The sequence below is a fragment of the Melanotaenia boesemani genome, chromosome 6 (genome assembly GCF_017639745.1).
Source record: "Melanotaenia boesemani isolate fMelBoe1 chromosome 6, fMelBoe1.pri, whole genome shotgun sequence".
NCBI classification, from domain to species: Eukaryota; Metazoa; Chordata; class Actinopteri; order Atheriniformes; family Melanotaeniidae; genus Melanotaenia; species Melanotaenia boesemani.
This window is the reverse complement of record NC_055687.1, coordinates 16,079,250-16,097,506: the sequence shown is the minus strand read 5'-3', so window position 1 is coordinate 16,097,506 and position 18,257 is coordinate 16,079,250. Positions and strand designations below refer to the sequence as shown.

At 37.9% G+C, this 18,257-nt stretch overlaps 1 protein-coding gene across 2 annotated transcripts; it reads left to right on the top strand.

Moving 5' to 3' along the window:
* Nucleotides 1–283: 283 nt before the first annotated feature.
* gnl1 (guanine nucleotide binding protein-like 1) lies at nt 284–15,273 on the top strand. Of its 2 annotated transcripts, none has more exons than XM_041987304.1 (12): nt 284–509; nt 1,919–2,069; nt 3,622–3,758; nt 3,864–4,015; nt 7,259–7,330; nt 8,080–8,272; nt 8,407–8,505; nt 11,545–11,727; nt 11,818–11,996; nt 12,293–12,479; nt 12,892–13,032; nt 13,139–15,273. In XM_041987304.1, exons 1-12 carry the CDS (start codon nt 437–439, stop codon nt 13,402–13,404), a joined length of 1,833 nt encoding a protein of 610 aa, XP_041843238.1. In that variant the 5' UTR covers nt 284–436; the 3' UTR covers nt 13,405–15,273. The 2 variants fall into 2 exon arrangements, with proteins under 2 accessions (XP_041843238.1, XP_041843239.1); XM_041987305.1 differs by lacking the exon at nt 284–509 and adding an exon at nt 1,320–1,356.
* Nucleotides 15,274–18,257: the final 2,984 nt, after the last annotated feature.

The window sequence follows — 18,257 nt, the reverse complement described above, 5'->3', positions numbered from 1 at the left end:
ATATTTTATTATGCCACTGTTTGAAAGGGTATGTGCTGTGCTGGAATGTGCAAATTTTAGAGGTGTTTACAAAAGTTGACCGTACCATTGGAGTGTAGGGGGTTTATTGTCAGTTTTGCTATTATGTTACAAGTCTTACGATATTGAAACACTAGGTATTGCTGTTTACCCTTTAAACGTTTAATTTGAACACTCTTACGTAAATTAACGCCAAAAGTATGACATAAAATGCTAAATTGGTTTGCTTTTTGACCCACAAAATTAGTTTCATCCAGCATTCTCCGCAGTCTGCAGTGAATATGGCGTCACTAAAAAAGTGTAGGAGTCGAGAAACTTCATCCATGTAAATAACGCTGAATAGAAAACTACGTGAGGGTTTCTAGTTGACGCTCTACAGATATTTATATACATTTATCAACCATATATATTCCTGAATATGCCACGAAAAAAGCCATTCAGCAACAAACAGAAGAAGAAACAGCTCCAGGTCAAACGCGAGAAAAAAAGAGGTAACTCAATTTTGTCGTTAGCTTTAGCATGCTAGCAGTAACCGTTAGCTTTCCGGATTAATTCAATTTAGAAGTGACGTTTTTGCGTTCCTATAAATTGTAAAACAGCGTTAATAAATATAAGTAACCCATCATAACACCCATTTAACATATAAAGTAAGCATTTATGTTTGTGTTGCCATTATATCAAGTGCTGTGATGCATAGTAACTTGCCGTCGAACTTGATAAGTACAACGGAGCGAATAAGCCAACATGTTTGCTACAAAGTAATGCATATATATATTAACTTACACAATGCGTTATACGCTGTCAAACTAGCAGAGGCTATGGGTCAGGTTGCTGCCGCCAGTAGTTCAATTTGTAAACAGTAATGGCAGTGCCTGAAAAACGTCCATGTGCTTGTCTGATGTTCCAAATACTCCCATATGACCACAGCCATACATTTGATTTTTTACATACATTTTCGTAGATGTTTTAATCTTTCATCTGCCACAATTTTAGAAAAGCCTCGTAAAATGTCATTGAATATGTCTCTTGATTTCAAGAGTCATTGGCACATTTTTGCTAACGTCTTGACATAGTTTTGGCAGTCTTTTTCATTGCTCCCGATATTAGTTCGTAAATATTCAAGAGTCAAGATGGTTATGGTGCGGTCTAGTTGTCCCGAGCAGGTGAGAATGTGTGTCATCATCACCAGGTAGCTGGCGTTCCAGCTTCACCAGCTCGAAAAAAATGGACGCCTTAAAAACAGCCAATTTCTGAGCATCTGCAAATGTCATTAAAAAAAACTAGAAAATAACAAACCCATTGTGAAAATGCGTACCATGAGGACACCAACTAATTTAGGTGATTATATATAATAAACCACACAGACGCGACACAACGTAATTATCGATAACAACAACTCGTCGCTGTTTACACTAGAAACTTAACGGGCACCAAATATATTCTAAAGAATTGTATTATAAAGAAGACGACAATGAACTACTAATGGTACTGGGCGTAGCCATCTTTAAAGCTGGTATCTTTGTTTTTTTCGGGGGTGGGGGGATTCTTACTTGAAAGTGGTTTCCTTTGCACAGCTACAGTAAACGTAATAGACTTAAATCTACAAAAAAAAAAAAAGACACAACTGTACAAAAGTACAGTACAGTCAGGTTGTTGTGCAAAAAGAAAAACCCACTTGGGCAATTAAGAATGTACAATGTTTTGTATTGTGAAAATGTGCAAAGATGCAATTGCACAGGGAGAGTACAATTGTTAAAGTTAAATGGAAAGTCAGCAGTTTAGTAACCTGATTGCCTCTGCATATAAACTGTTTTTTATTTTATTTATTATTATTATTATTTTTTTGTCTGGTTGTCTTCAGGTGTGTGGTCCTTTTTGTAACTGTGATCTCTGACTCCAGGTGACACAGGTTCTGGGCCAAGCAGCCGCAATGCAAGTGTGGAAAGGGGAGGAAGAGAGCATCAGTCAGACACCTCCGATAGTGAAACCACTGACATTAGAAGAATAAATCAACAGCCCTTCAACAGAGAAGGTAGACATGATCCCAACAGGTAAGTTGATATTATTATTTCCCATACTGACTTTAGAAATACACATAAGAGACTATATCATGCACATTTTTTAACGTTTTTCAAGGAAAAAAAAAAACACATGCACATGCCCAACAACTATTGGTTGTTGGGCATGTCTGGTGCGTAAATGAACACCTGTCTCTCTTGTATTTATGGTGTGTGCACCCAATTTTTGTTGTCATACTCCATCAATTTCTTTTTTTTGCCCAATTCAACATGTAGAATTGGCTTCCCATCCATCTGTGGGAGTGCCACTGGTTGTTTTGAGTAGTGAATGAAGGCATGAGCATGAACACAGCAGTGATGCCAGAAAGCCAAATGCTAACTTAACATGTCACATACAGTCACTTACCATTTGTCATCCTCATTTCTTCAAAACAAGCAAATCATTTGTATCAACATCCATAACACTCCATAAAAAAAACTGTCCCTGTCCCCTTCACGGCAGAGCTGATGTCTGTGGAATCGGGGTATACGACCTCTTACACTTTATTAACTTTTCTTCAATTTTAAACTCTTTAATATGCATCTGGGTCTATAGTTGCAATATTTTTTTTTTTATTTTTGACTCATTGTTATTGTTGTTTATCATTGTTGTTCCTGGTTATTTACTGCTACTTCTTTTTGTTTTCAGACACCACATGTACTCTGTATTATCCATTCAGTGTTCACTGTGTATGTGCTTGTGTTTGCATCTGTGTCAGCATCCGTGCCCAAGACAAATTTCCTACCAAGGACAAATGAAGTTTACCTTATCTTTTTACAACAATCGGCTATGTAGACTGAAGGAAAATAAGACCAACTGATAATCATTACTTAAGAGAGAGACAAGTTCTGTATGATGTTCCTGAAAAACACAAAGCCTGTACTGCTGTGTTTTTGTTTTTAAACTAAGTGCTTTTAATTCTCCTTAAATTATAACAGTAGCTACATCTTTTTGCGTAGGCACAGATTGCTCGACCTGGATGACAGCTGGAATTGATGCGTTCAAGCACTGCTTTGTTTGTTAAGACGCTGGTAACTGAAAGAGACCCAGCAGGAGGCCTATAGTTGGCATTGTTTGTTCAAGTAGGTTTGGTTTAGAAGAGCCTTAAAGGCCACATTTCCTAAAGGTCCAGTCTGCTCAACTTGCTCAGCTGGTTGATCAGAATTGGGTGACTGCGAGGCAGTTACCTGTTCTTTGTTTTACTGTGCCACATTATCCACTAGGCAAGTATCCTACAAGTCTGTCATGGTGATGTTTGTAAGTACTGGAAGAAATCTCTAAACTAAAATGAAGGATTTCATACAGTTCAGGAACTGGGTTTTCTTCTTGAGATCTCATTTTCATGTGGACTTTGTAACTTAGCAGACTTGAATAGGCTTGATCTTTTATATTCTGATTTGCTCCAGACAATCACCACCTTGTACATCGATTATGAATGTGTCTATTATAATTTAAGACATGAACTTGTGTTGCATACAGATTTACATGTTCACGAATTTAGACAAAACTTAAACTGGAATTACGACCCTTCTGGTGCTTTTTCAGGTTCCGACTACACTTTGAGAAAGAAAGTAAAGAAGAGGTGGAGAGGAGGAAGAAGATGGCCAGGGAGACAGTGCTGAAACCAGTCTCAGACAAAGAACTTGAGGTTGACATCAATGACATATTCCCATCAGAAAAAGGTCGGGCTGTTTGTAATTCTTTTTCCACAACATTGTTGCAGATGAGCAGAATAGTTAATGTAATATCACCGCTTGACATGCTGAAACTTCATTATTTATCTTCAGGTCTTGGCTTCCCTCGTCGACCGTCTTGGACCTACGAGATGACACGAGAGAGCCTGCTGAGGAAAGAGGAGAAGTCCTACAGAGATTACCTGGAGGATTTGCATTCCAGAAACCCACCTGGCTCTCTTAGCCACTTTGAGCACAATTTGGAGGTAATTTAATTGCCAAGACAATGCTGCTTAAGATTTTTCTTTATAATCAGTCATTGCTGGGCCATGTTACTGTCACAGTCACCCGTACTGTGTAGTTCTTTCATTGAACTTTGCCATACACATAACAATAAATTGTAGATGCATGTTTGCATTTACAGGTCCAGAACCTCGAACAGCAGTACTGAGAAAATAGCAATAGGTTGGGTCAATGACTATAATTTTTTTACTCATTCCACCATGTACAAATTTAGTCACTGGTGGTGGATTTCTTTTCCTGTACTGTCCTTTCCATTCATGGTGCCAAGTTTAAAATTCAAAGAGGGCAGAACTTTGTAACATTGTTTAATTGTTAACATAACACAGGAATTAAAGCATAAAACTCAAATTTATAGCACAGCAAAAAAAAAAAAACAGGTTAAATTTCAGCTGAATCCACATCTCCCATGAGCCTCTGCGGTCCAGATATGTTGAGTTTTGAAAATAGCTCCACCCTCTCTGACAGAGATGTTGAGTTTTTTTGACTAATCATTATTTTTGCACTGCACAATGAAGAAAACTATTAGAAACAACTTATTTGTTTTATTAATGAGACACTGTTTATACAAAACATAAAATGATAATTAGTCACTAAAAAGTTTATTTTCAAACAAAATCTGGGCTAAGAGTGTGAAGTAAAACAAGCGCACCCTGAAGAAAGTGAGGCCTAGTTATCTCGTATTCTATTGGCTGGAGGAAGTTTGACAGACAGGTCTTTCAGCAACCCAAGAGAGAGGAAAAAATATCCAAAAGCAGAAGTTTTGAGAGAGTAGAGACTGTCTGAGTATGAGAGAAAGAGACCAAGGCAGAGCGCAGAGTTTTGAAAGGAAGAACAATATATTTGAAGTGTGAGATCAGAATTTATAGAGAGAGCAAGATTATATTTGAGGGTGCGAACCAGAAATCTTGCTCTCAAAGCAAACAATTACGCTCTTGATTAAAGATAGATAAATACCCCCATAATGAACTGCATACAGTTACACTGAGCAAGAGGCATAGGTGGGAAAGGATGGGTCTTAATTTGGAATTATTTTCTATTTTATCTTTAACTGCATTTTAATTCTTGTTCTTCATTTGTGCTGTTTTAAGCTCTTCCGTTCTCAGTTACATTTACTCTGCAGCACTTTGGTCTGCTGTTGTTTTTAACATGCTTTAGGCCCTTTTCACACAACAATGTTTTCCTTTGCATTTAATAAAAAAATAAGTAAAAAGTAATAATTTAAACAACAGAGGAATGAAATCTATATCGGTGCAGGAGACAATGCAAAGAGGATCAGAAACAATGTAGTACGTATGCCAGGCCTCTATTGGGCAGTGAAGCTTGCAACGACAAACCCAGGTGTGCGCCACATCCTCATTAAACTGGAAAACACAACACATAAACAGAAGCGTTACATGCCAACCGCTGGGATAAGAGAAGAGGGAGAACAACAACAACAGAAGACAGCAACCATGCATTCTATTTTTGTGTGCACTAACAGACAAATAATAAATAAAGAAAAAAAATTCAGCACAACAAACATGACACAGAGGTCTGCCATTATCGTTGTGATTGCCGTGAGTTAAGCTGGGTCTGAGTGCGGGATGACGTGAAAGACGTCATGGTTGCCAAAAGATTCCACTTCCAGTTTAAACTGACAGGACATGAATAGCGTTTTGCGAATATTTCGCTCTGGAGGCCATTGTCAATTTTTGCGGTTTTATCTTCACAAAACTCTTTTGCTGTGTAAACAAGAGGTGTTTTACTGTCTCAGTACTGTAGTGTAAACAGGGCCTTAGAAATGGTATATGGTTATCTTTTCAGAGTAATTATGACATTAAATAAAGGCCATTTCTTTCCTTTTCTGTAATTTTCCCTATTAATCAAGTAGCACCAAACATTTTTAATCTGTGTGCTATGAAAGTAGTTGCTTATTTTTTCTAAAAGTGTATAACTGCAGATGATTTGATTTCAATGCATCGAGTGAGCTCATGGGCTCATCACAGCAGCTGGTGGTAATATAAGTGACTCAATAATTTAGAGATGAAAGCTTTTTAAGTTGAACAGAAGATAGCTCTGATGGAAAAATAGCACAGATATGATTAAGCTGATGGACTGAATGAGTTGTTTTACCTAAATAACTGAATACTGTTTTAATTGTATTAATTTAGTCAATTTGATTAACACAGTATTGAATATTAACCTATGACTACAGCGTTTCAGACTTCCAACCATTTCTTGAGAGATGTAGGGTTATCAATGAAACTTGTAAATATGCCCCCCATTTTTTATATTTTTATTTTATTCTTTTTTTGTATATATTGATTTCCATCATCATTACACATCATATATAACATGGCAGGAAGCAATAACTGGTGTAATGAGATACAGTAATAATTATTCTTTGCAGGCCAACATTTACTGATATCAAGGCTGCCCTGTTGTTATTCTCATTTTTCTTTAAACTAAAGATGCAGTTGTTGTTTGTTTTTGTTTTGTTGTTGTTTTTTGTTTGTCAGTCTCAAATAATATATGATGTGAATTAGACAGGAAAGTAGATCAACAGGAAATGGCCAAAGCAGTTCATGTAGCTGTATTATCTTAGGAAAGGGGAGCCATCTTATGTGTCCTGCTTTATCATTCTTAGAGAAAACTATTAAAATGATCTGACTGCAAACATGAAATATGAAACACAACAGCTCCTTGCACATATTAGTTCCACCATATTGCCTATGAGCCCCTTCCCAAGCTGCGTTTTCCCATTCATAAATGAACCATAAAAGCTAGCCTAATCTTGTTCTGATGTGTCCTTTAAGAGCATTGTGAAATCCGAGGAGGCGGGCCATTAAGTTGGCTGCGTTGGCGTGCAGTGTGACATACAAATTATGCATCTTGTATGTTCCTTTTACCATCTCCCTAAGTAGCACACAGTGCTATGCACTTGAAGATACAAATTTTACACTTGTCACCATGTATATATGATTGAGGGCTGATTGTTCCAAGCAGAGCTTCAAATGTCTTCAATTATGAGCAGGTGTATCATGACACTACATTGTTTTTACAGTTTTGTTTTTGTCAGGTTGTTATTTTAACTCTTTGGTAGTAATGTCTTGAAATAGTTCCATTTTTTCCTCAAAGTTGACAGAGAACAGATTGTAAAGTCATAGCCATTCTCTATAACTTTTCCATTGCTTACTCTAAATCCCAGTGTTTTTTCTCTATTGTAGACGTGGAGACAACTATGGAGAGTCTTGGAGATGTCGGATGTCATCTTGCTTATCGTTGACATTAGGCACCCGGTAGGTGAGCTTGTAAAGAAAAAGCCCGTAGAACAAATCATGCCACTAGGTGGGGACAATGTCAAAAACCACAAAGTACCCAGTTCGGTGTTCAGTTTGTTTTTATTGACCCAGATTATTGACCCATTATTGTGCCTGATTTCATACCGCATGGAAAAATACAAAGTATTTGTCTGTAAAGTGTCTAAACAGAAGCCAAAAGAAAGATGAAAAGATTTCTCACAGCTTTTACCAGTCGTAGATGTATGCTTAAAACTACAAGTCCAGGAAATTTACAAATAAATATTTATTGCTTCTACCTTAAAGACATAGAGGACATAGACATAGACGTAGAGGTCAAATAGAGTGTAATGAGCAGTTGACTACAGTAAGTCAAAGATCTATGTTTTGTTTTCCAAGACATTAAATGAGTGTACATTTTGTGATTGAAAAAAAATCCAATCTTCCTTTAAGTTTAACAATAAAACAATAAAATTTTACTTTTGTTTTCTGTCATTAGTGTCTGTTTTGATCGTGTGTCTGTCGTGCTATTGCTGCTGCTGATGATACTGATAATGATGGTGGGGTTTTTAACTTACTGCTGTGTTCAGTGTGTGTTGCTTATATTATATTGACTTGCGAGAGGTAAAAATGGCACTCATCTTGTTCCTATTAATAATGACATGATTTAGTGTTTTGGTTGTTTTAGTTTAGATGAAAAGGCCTCAAATATTTTTTTAAGAAAGTGTTTCTTCTCACAAATCATCCAGGTGCTGCAGTTCCCTCCAACTCTTTACCATTACATCACAGGAGATTTACAGAAGCAGGTAATCCTGGTGCTGAACAAAGCTGACCTGTGTCCTCCGCCACTTGTGATTGCCTGGAAGCACTACATGACCTCCCAGTTTCCTCACCTGGAAATAGTGTGTTTCACCTCCCACCCTGGACAACCGTACAGCACAGGTCAGGAGAGGTTGGGAGTTAATGAGAAACTAGTGGAGGACTTAAGATTTCAGTGCAGTTTTACAAAGATAACCTGCTGTGTAACTGTCTACATCCCCCATTGTGATAACTATTAATTGTTTTCTTCCCTCTAGTGCTGCAGAAGAGGAGGATGAGGAGAAAGGCTGACTGGAGTCATGCAGGAGGTCTTATTGATATTTTTAAAGCCTGTCAGGAGATCACATCAGGGAAAGGTGGGAGAAAGTTTTTATTTTTCATTAAAATAATTTAGACATTAAGTAATTATCCATGATCAGTTCCATGTTTGTGCTGATCATCAAAATGTTACATGTCTTTTAGTGGTGTGAAGATTAACTGGTAAATATTGATACAAACTTCTTTTAACATTGATGATGTCTGTATGTGGACCTTTTGATAAAATGCAATATGTCTTAAACCAGTCATTAGCCCGACTCTTCCATTAAAATCCAGTTTGATAAGGTTTTACTTCAGATCATGACATTACTTGTAGGCCAGTATCAGAGTACAGTGTAAGAATTTGTGTGAAGAATTACAACGCCAGCATATGAGCAGAGTCGGCAAATGAAACTCATCTTGCCTTCCCTCCAGATACTCTGCTCAGATCTGGTTGTAAAACAAGGATATTGTTGCTTCTGAGGTAAATACAAAACATGTCAGATGACCAGTACTGACTGATTTATGGTACACCACGAGATTTAACATCTGGAATTTTTTGGGATGTTACAAGAAAAGGGGACATTAGACATAAAAAGAGCATTTTGTCCAATATGTTGAACATTAAAGGTCCCATATTATGCAAAATTCCCTTTAACAGCCATGTGTCCTCATAACCTGTGTATGAGGCCCAAAAATGATAAAATTCTGTCTCCTCTCTCACTTGCTTGCTCCACTTTTTATCAAATGTGCACTCAAACGGGTGAGTCAGAGATCCTTCCTTTATTGACCTCACAAAGAGAAAAAACCACTGCCCCCTGTAGTGGATACTGTCATTGACACCCCCTCTTGGCTAGCTGAGCCTGCCCTTTAAAATCACAGAGCAGACACCAGTGAAAGCCGGATCCTCTCCCAGAGAGGGGTGTGGACAGGCACCACTCATGAACATTCAAAGGTTCAGACACAGAAACAGTCCAGTCTCATTAGAGCTCACTAGAGACACATTTTGAATGGCTGAAATTAAGGACCAAGGCTTAATTTGGGGTATTACACTTTGTCGGACCTCTGATACCCATAAGAAATTGTTGAAAAAATGTATAATATGGGACCTTTAAAGTCCCACATCAGCTGTTTCTGATTCCCTAACAACCCATTTGTTTGAATGAAAATGATAACTTTTTAGTATTTTACCATGAAAAAATCTCCCTTATATTGCATGGGGTATGAATTTACAACCGCTTTCACTTTCAGTGACTGGAGATCTATGAATATGCTAGTGAGCTTCACCCAGAACTCAGCTTCTTAACTCTCCTAAAAGTATCCTCTGATTCAGCAAAACACACTATGGCAGGCTGTGTTGTCAAGAACAATTGGCAATAAAATAATGAGCAAGACTGCTAATGCTCACTCACTGAGTTTCAGAGCTGTATTGACTTACTGTAAAGGTGTCAGCAACTTCCTTCCCAGGAAAGCTAAACAATCCATCAGGCAGCCAAGAACTTAAAAGTTATTCCTAGGTGAATTTTCTGTCTCTCACCTCTATGAGAAGTCTGACTTGGGTGTGCAGTCTCCTCTGGGGGAAAAAAAGGCTGCTTCTTCATATTTTTTTAGTTGTGTGCCACAGACACTGTTTTCCCAGGGATTATAATTCCTGGAAAGACTGCTACAGGCTACTGACAGTACTGCTTGAGGCATTTTACCCAGCGGCATGAGATGTGAATTAGAGGGACAGAGAGGAAATTCATCCTTTCATTCTTGCCCTGTTTTCCACACAAATTGTTGAAATAGTGTCAATCTTCATTATAAATTTAGTGGTAAACCCAGCTGTTTTTAGGTCATATTCAAGACTGGAGGGAAGAGAGAGCCATTTCTCCTAGAGGAAAAACACTGCTTTGCATTGCTGTGCCCTGGTCAGCCAGACATGAGAGCTCTGGCATTGTGCCACTTAAAAAAATAGAGTACAACTGGTTGTTGCCCATTATGTGGAACAGCTGTGATTCTGGCACTCAGTGGGTGAAAGTAGCAGCTCTTATTGTTTTATTTCTCTCTGGTCATTACATTTATGAACTTGGCAGTCAGTTTGCTAGATCACCCTCTTGTGGTTCAGCCATATAATGTCCATGGAGTCAGTGACTACAGCAGTGAACCATAGCAAATAGAGGACTAAGTGCCCTGTTGTCTTGAGAGTAAGCACATAAAAAGAAGTGCACTTGTCAGACATGCTCATACTCTAGGTATCTTAAATAAATGGCTGGAACAGTGTCACACTTTATAATTAGAATAGTGGCTAAATTCTTACATTTTTTTAAACATATTTAAAAAGGTGGAAAAGTTTATTTTTAGCAGAGGGAGACTTTAAGTACACTTGTTGGACGACAGATCTGAACTCACATCAGGTAAGTTGTTATGGTTGATGCTAATGCAATTTGCACAAGTCACAAAAACAAAAATCACAAAAGATGAAGACATGATAGGGTTTTTTTTTTTTTTTTACCAAAACCTAGACACAACTCTGTGCGGTTAAAAAGAAATTGCGTCATATTTGTGTGGTTGACAGTGATTGCTTTGTTGATACGATACTGTACATTAGAGCTGTGGTAAAAGTTCAAGGGCAATTATTTTTGTCATCTCAAACATTGCTGTACATGAAAGAAACAAAATTCCAATACGCAAGAAGAACAGCAACATACCAGCTACAAAGTATTTTATTGACAAATGTGTGTCAGACTTGTATATCAAGGCAAAGTCTGAAATACACTGAGAATTTTTACTTGCCTATGAAGCAAAAAATAATCAAAAAAAGAGAAATCCATTATTGCTTTGTCTCTTATTAAATATCTATTTATTTAATTATTATATGCCAGACAAATAGAAAATTACATTTACAAAGGAGAATTAATATCTGTCTTAAAGAAATTTTAGCAGCTGTATCAGACTACATCTTATCTAATCGAAATAAAGCAAGACATGCTGTTTAAAAATGAATCACCCCTGAATTCTGTTTCACCCCTTGTATCTAGATATACATTTTAAATTGTGTTTGAAGACAGAAATGCTCCCCCCTGCTATTTTTGTTACCTTTTAACTTTTTTCTTCAGTTGACCTGTCCAGCTGGGAGCAGAAGATTCAGAGAGATGCTGTTGCCGAGCGACTTGACGGAGAACGGACAGATGAAGGAGTGGAGTCTGTGCTTGTGGAGCATCAAAGCGATAGTGCTATGGAGATGAGCAACCCATCACAGGAGCTTTATAAAGATGGGATACTCACGTTGGGCTGCATAGGTGAGTTTTAATCTCAGGAAAAAAAAAAAGTATTTTATTCTTTTCATATCATTATTCCCTTGGTGATATTTGATCATGCTTTTTTTCCAGGTTTTCCAAATGTTGGCAAGTCATCTGTTATAAACAGCCTAGTTGGGAGGAAAGTTGTGAGTGTGTCTCGCACCCCAGGCCACACCAAATACTTCCAGACCTACTACCTCACCCCGACAGTCAAACTCTGCGACTGCCCAGGGCTGGTCTTCCCTTCCCGTGTAAATAAGCAGCTGCAGGTACAAACCCAGTCTTGTGTGCTCGAGTGCAAATGTGACTTTGAGTTTACTTTGCTTATCAAACTCAGTAGAAACATGTTTGTGTTGAGTAGTACACTCACACATTGGAAGATGGATTATTGATTTTCTGTTTTATTGATTTTCCACTTAACATATTTCAAAGGAAATGGAAGCTGTCTGGGGTTTCTAACTATGTTGCCTTTTCAACTTGCTTTTTTTTCTTTTACTTGAGGTTACTTTTTTAAATGTTTCATTTGTTTGTTTTTTACATCAGTGTTATTGTTTATATTTTGTAGATTCTGGCAGGCATTTACCCAGTGTCCCAGCTGCAAGACCCTTACACCTCAATTGGCTATTTGTGTGAGAGGACCCCTTTCCTTTCTGTGCTGAAGCTCAAACATCCCAGTCTGCAGGAGAGCGAACCGCAGCAAGAACAACAGGGCTCTGAAGAACCCAGCTGGACTGCCTGGGATGTCTGTGAGGGTATGAAACTATTTAAGCCCCTTTCCATCATTATTAACCTTAAATAGCTAGACACTGTAGCTCTTTCTTATCCTCACTTAGATGGAAGTGTGAAGTATTTGCAAGGGGAAACTTTCAGCTGTGGTTTTAGTAATCTAGTGAATATAAACAGTAGCTGGATGGTGTCTAAGGGATTAAGAATAAAATACAATAGCTCTGTGTTTCAGAGGAATGGGCTATATTACACAGGCTACAGAGACATTGCTCATTAGTTGGAACAATGTACTGTTGTAAATAATGTTGTTATGGAAATGACTGGACAGTTGGCAATAAACAGAAGTCTCATCCTTTAATTATGGTGCTACAATATATTGTACTGCCTCTGACAGCTGTCATCAAAATGCTCTTTTTTTAATCTCTTTGTTTTCTTCAGCCTGGGCTGAAAGGAGAGGCTATAAAACAGCAAAAGCAGCTCGCAACGATGTCTATCGTGCAGCAAATAGTCTCCTAAGGCTGGCAATTGACGGTAGATTGTGTCTCTGCCTCAGACCACCTGGCTACAGTTGTCTGAGAGGTAAGAAAGTCTCCATATCTCCTCAGTTGAGCTTTATTGTATTTAAAGTGTTAAATGGGTTGGTGGCCACAGTTGATTCCTTTTGGGGATTATTTATGATTTACAGAGCAGTGGGAAAATCACCCCGACTTGCCAGAGATTTTGGCTCTCCAAGGAAGGGCAACAGAGGAGGAAGGAGCAGAGGAAAGGGATGATGAAGAGGATGGAGAGTCCAGCACAGAGCCAGAGGAGGAAAGAGACCGGGATGCAGATGATGATGAGGATGGAGATGATGAAGATGAGGGTTTGGGGCATCAGAGACAGAAGGACGGGAAGTCATCTGGCTTCACTGTCAACATGTACAATGTGCTCCGGGAAAATGAATGTGAGTGAGATGAGGAGGAAAGACGAGCAGGAAATATTAACTGGGCCGAATTTTCTGACTTTGGCCTGTGTACATTTTTCATTCCTTGTATTTCCCAAACCTGCATTCCCTCTCATGATATGTTTTTGCCTTTTCCATCTGCACTCCTTAAGTCATTCATCTCTGTAGATTAACCAGATCTGTTCTTATTCGCTTAGTTTGCTTCGACTTGTAACATACAGAGCATATTTATGTATGTCATCCTGTGCCTCTGCTCTGCTTGTTCATCCTCAAAGCTTGTTCTTCACTGTTGCTTTCAGGAATGAGTTTGGTTTGATCTTTTGTTTTTTTTTTAGCTTGCATGTAGTTCTTAGAAACAATTGAACAAAGTAATTTTTCTGAGCCTGGAATAATAAACTAACTGATTTTCAGTTTTTTCACTAGTAAGTGACCTCACAGCTTAGATGCCAAAGTTCAGGAAATGATGATGAAACAAATCAGATGCACTGTTTAATAAGATGTCATTCACTGGAGCAGCCTCTTGGCTCTCAGAGCTGCTGGAGATTTAGGAAATCAAAATCTTCTTTCTAGACCGTAACATTTGATAAGTTGGTGTGTAAAGAGATTATTGGAGAGAACTGATTTCACACAGTTTTGAAAGTAAAAATATTGTAGATCTGTCAAATGATGTTTATATGAACTTGGTTTTGATAGTATAATATGCAAGAATGATATAGTATTTGGTTAAAATTAATAAATATTTTTGGGGTTGGAGGAGGCAAATGGTGTTGAATCCTGTTTTGCTGGACTAGGTTTTTCAGGAATTAAACCTAATGTTTTAATTACTACAGGTGTCCTTAGATGCTGAGAGGGATTTTCAGTATTTAGTGCAGGGTGTCACTTTACTCATTCAGCCTATTTATATGCTAATGCCAGCAAATTGGCTCTGATACAATCGAGTCTCCTTTCAAAATCTGTTAAAGGGAAACTTTGACAATTTTTGAAAATATTTTTGGCCTGGTTATGTCAAATGCCTAAAAAATAAATGATGAATGATGATTATTTCTGTACAAAAAAAGGTAGTAAAAGCAATTACATTCTTTAATTTATTTACTTGTAGTAGATTATCCTGTTGTCATCCTGAGGTTGTGAGACTGCCAGCAGAGACAAAAAAATCCCAATTAACTCACAACCTACTGATCTTTTGAATACTTTATAAAGCTGAAGCAAGATTTAAAGATGCCAGTTGTCTTTTTGACAATGCAAGGCTGCCTGGTTCCCTTTGCTTGTGATCTCCGCACTGTGCTGACAAGTTGTGAGCTGCAGATGTGTCTGCTAAATATACATACTTCTATCAAGAAGCAAATTTACCAAAAATGCAGGCTTAGTTCTTTAACTACACAGAAAAAAAGAATCTGGCCACATCTTTTTAAATAACATTTCCTCCATTAGGTGTCTTCAAATAAGAAGACATCTCTGTTGTTTGATCGGCCTTTCACAATTTCTCTGTGATGTACAATGGTCCCACACATCTGCAGTCCTGACTGCTGCATTGTGCACTTGGTTGTACCTCATTTGTCTGTCCATAGAGGGACTCTGCAGCACAGTGCTGTGTTACTGTGTAATACACCACACTGCAGCTGCACACAGTCCTTTCTGCAATCGGTACAGTGAAAGCCGTGAGTAAACACTACCGTTCTGTTAAACAGCAGAATTTTTGTTGTTTGTGGATTCTTGTTTTCTTTTTTTCTGGAAATATTTAAAATGTATGGAGAATATAGTATGAGTGTAAAGGCTTGAGGTGTGTTCAGGCAGTTTGCTGCTTTCTTCATTTCATTCCTAGAAAGCCAAATAATGGCTGGAACTGCTTTCTGCAATTAAAAAAGAAAAATCCTCAAAACCCCTCTGATGTCTGTCTTCTTTCTTTTTTATTTCAAATATCTTTTAAAATGGTTGTTTTTACCCAGATCTTTCAAGAATGTATGTCCTATAGCTTCACACACATCCTATCTTGTTCATGTCAAAAGCACATAATTAAGCTATTCCTTTAAATGTTTTGGCAACCCCTCAGAGGATGTTTGCGATCAAAGAGGGCAGCTCAGATGCGCAAGGATGAGCTTTGGCAGACTAATTGCAGCTGGTATGTTTAGTTAAAAGTATATCTAAAGACAGAGAGGTAGCATTAATTACATGTCAGCTGTATCATAAGTGCTGCAGATGAATAATTCTTAATATTAAAATAACTGATGCAAAGAATCAGCTGCACTTCACCCAGATCTAATTAAATTACTTCAAAGGTAAATTTCCCGATGGATAATACTGAAATCGGTAATCTTAAAATGAGGTAAAGTCTACTGAACCACTAAATGATCAAGGCATCATGTGAGGTGTAGAAAGATTTGAGCTTTCACTAAATATATTATTGGTATTTTACATAATGAGTTAGAAAGTATTCCAAGGAAATTTTCCCATGTAAAAGTGAGTCACTGTAAACTTTAATGTAGTAAAAAAATATTCAAGTATTTGAATGAATACATGAAGTATTGACAGTAAAACCGGAAAGGATGGTCGCCTGCATGCGAGACGTCTGACCCCTCATGTTGCAAGTCTGTTTTTATCGTCATGACGCTTGCCTCCCAAAGCACTTCCAATTTTCAGGACATTCTTTAGAGGAAAAGTTGCTCCAACAATAGAACATAGCTCCATGCAGACTTTGCTGAACCACAGCATTTACAAACTGTGAAGCATATGGAATAAATTGTCACCTTTCCCAAACATCCAATAAAATGATTCCAAAGCAATCTGATAAAAAAAGTCAAAACCCCTTCTTGAGATTTATGCTTTAATGTCACCGCTGACAGTTTTTGTCAAATTATTTAGTCATGGTGCTTCTTTAGGCCTCTCATCAGAGTAATTCTCACATTGCAGTATTCTCATTACCTCATTATGTTTATCGTAACCATTGGGCATCATTTATGAGCAAGTTGAGACAGTTTGACGGTAATAACCACTGAGGACTGCCATAATCATTATTTACAGATGGAAGAGGGTGGAAACCCCCTCGTTTTGTATCATTTTGATTCGGTGCCAAGTTGTACATTATTGAAATACGCAATTTGCTGACAAGATGCATAAACTCTGAAGGGGAAGTGAGAAATCATCTGGAATTGTTTCAGATTTACAGGCGGAGCCGTGAGCTGCTTAATTTCCCCAGTCAGTGTGTTGTGGCCCTCAAACCTGTGTGGTAGTAATTACAGCCAGACAAAGATCCCAGATTTACAGGGGGCATGACACCATAAATTTTAAAACTGTTAATTAAATTCTTCTGTGTTGAATGACTTCGTTGCCAGCATCGGCCACACCATGAATACCCATGTGGCTCAAATTTAAGTTTTTTTTTCTTTCCTTCTTGCAGCGCTTTCATATGACGCAATCAAGGTTGATGTGGGGACTCTTGTTCTCTTTCACCATTTCCCAACTCCTTCACTTATTTCCCCCACTCCTGCTCTGTGTGACCTCAGGTAACATGTGAGTGAGACTAGAGAGAAATTACTTTATTTCATGGGAGCCGAAACATGCACAGAGCAGAAAAGAAAATCATTAGTCTGGTTTTATTGAGCACTGTAGAAAAGCACACATATAGGTGTGCAAAGAAAGTTGTGAAAAGCTTTAAGGGTGAAGGAGGGCAAAAAATACACATTCCTTTTAAAAACAAAATAAAGTAAACCTCAAATCAATTGTCCCAGTTGGCTCTGTTGGAACAGCCGAGCTGCAATGAGCCTCATTACAGAAAATTATGATTCAATATCTCTGCTGGCAGGTACACCTCTGTGGTCACTAGGGGGCTATCAAAGCCAGCTGTAGTGCCTGTGTGAGCTCTTGCTGCAGTTAACAGTCAGGTGCACAGACCTGCAGGCTTCTCATTTGTAGTGTTAATAGTGTGTATGTGTAACAGGATCTTACAACCATGTCCAGCTTTATCACCTTCTGAAAGGTTGTTTGCAAACTATTATGCATGAAGTCATTTATAAACAGCTGTCCTGTGTGTGTTTGTTATCAGAGTGTGAAGAAGTCACAGCTACCTATAAGTGGAGTTCAGACCTTCTTGGGCAATTTTCTTTTCACCATGTAGAACACCCCTATATATATATATATATATATATATATATACATATATATATATATATATTAAGACACACTGATTTACAGCTTGTGGCTTGTGCAGTTGCCCCCCCCCCCCCCCCACCGTGCTGCAGTAGAGCTGTGGGAGGTAGAGAGGATGACGTTTTACATTGTTTGCTCTGTAATTTGTTTCCATTACCATAACCAACAATAATGAGTGTAATGAAGATATTTACTCATGTACAAAGCATGAGAACAATATTAATATATTAATTCAACATTAGATATTTACTTTAAATGTTTTAAGTTGTTTTTTGTTTTTGTTTATTTCACTACAGAAACCTATTCTAGTAATAAAACATTTGAGCCCAGAATTTATATGAGAGATTTAAGCTCTGATGGATTTATCCCCTCATATTATTATTATTCTTCACATTAATCTTTGCATTCTATTGTTGAAAGCAAAAATAGACATCTACCTGCAGTTGCATAGTTTTCATAAGAGCTCACACAAGTGCCACACCCATGTTTGTAAAGATGGCAAGACTGCAATCAATGAAAAAAGACGGACCGTGCGTGTCTCTTGCCATCAGGTGATCAGCGTTTAGCAAACATTCCTAGTGAGTATGTCAGTGTGGAGCAACCTTAAAAGCCATTTTTGTTGCACTGAACTTTCAATACGATGTGTACAAAGCAGCATTCCCGTATTCCTCCTGTACAGGGTCACAATAAGGCAGCTGGGTTTGTTTGTTCAGAGGAC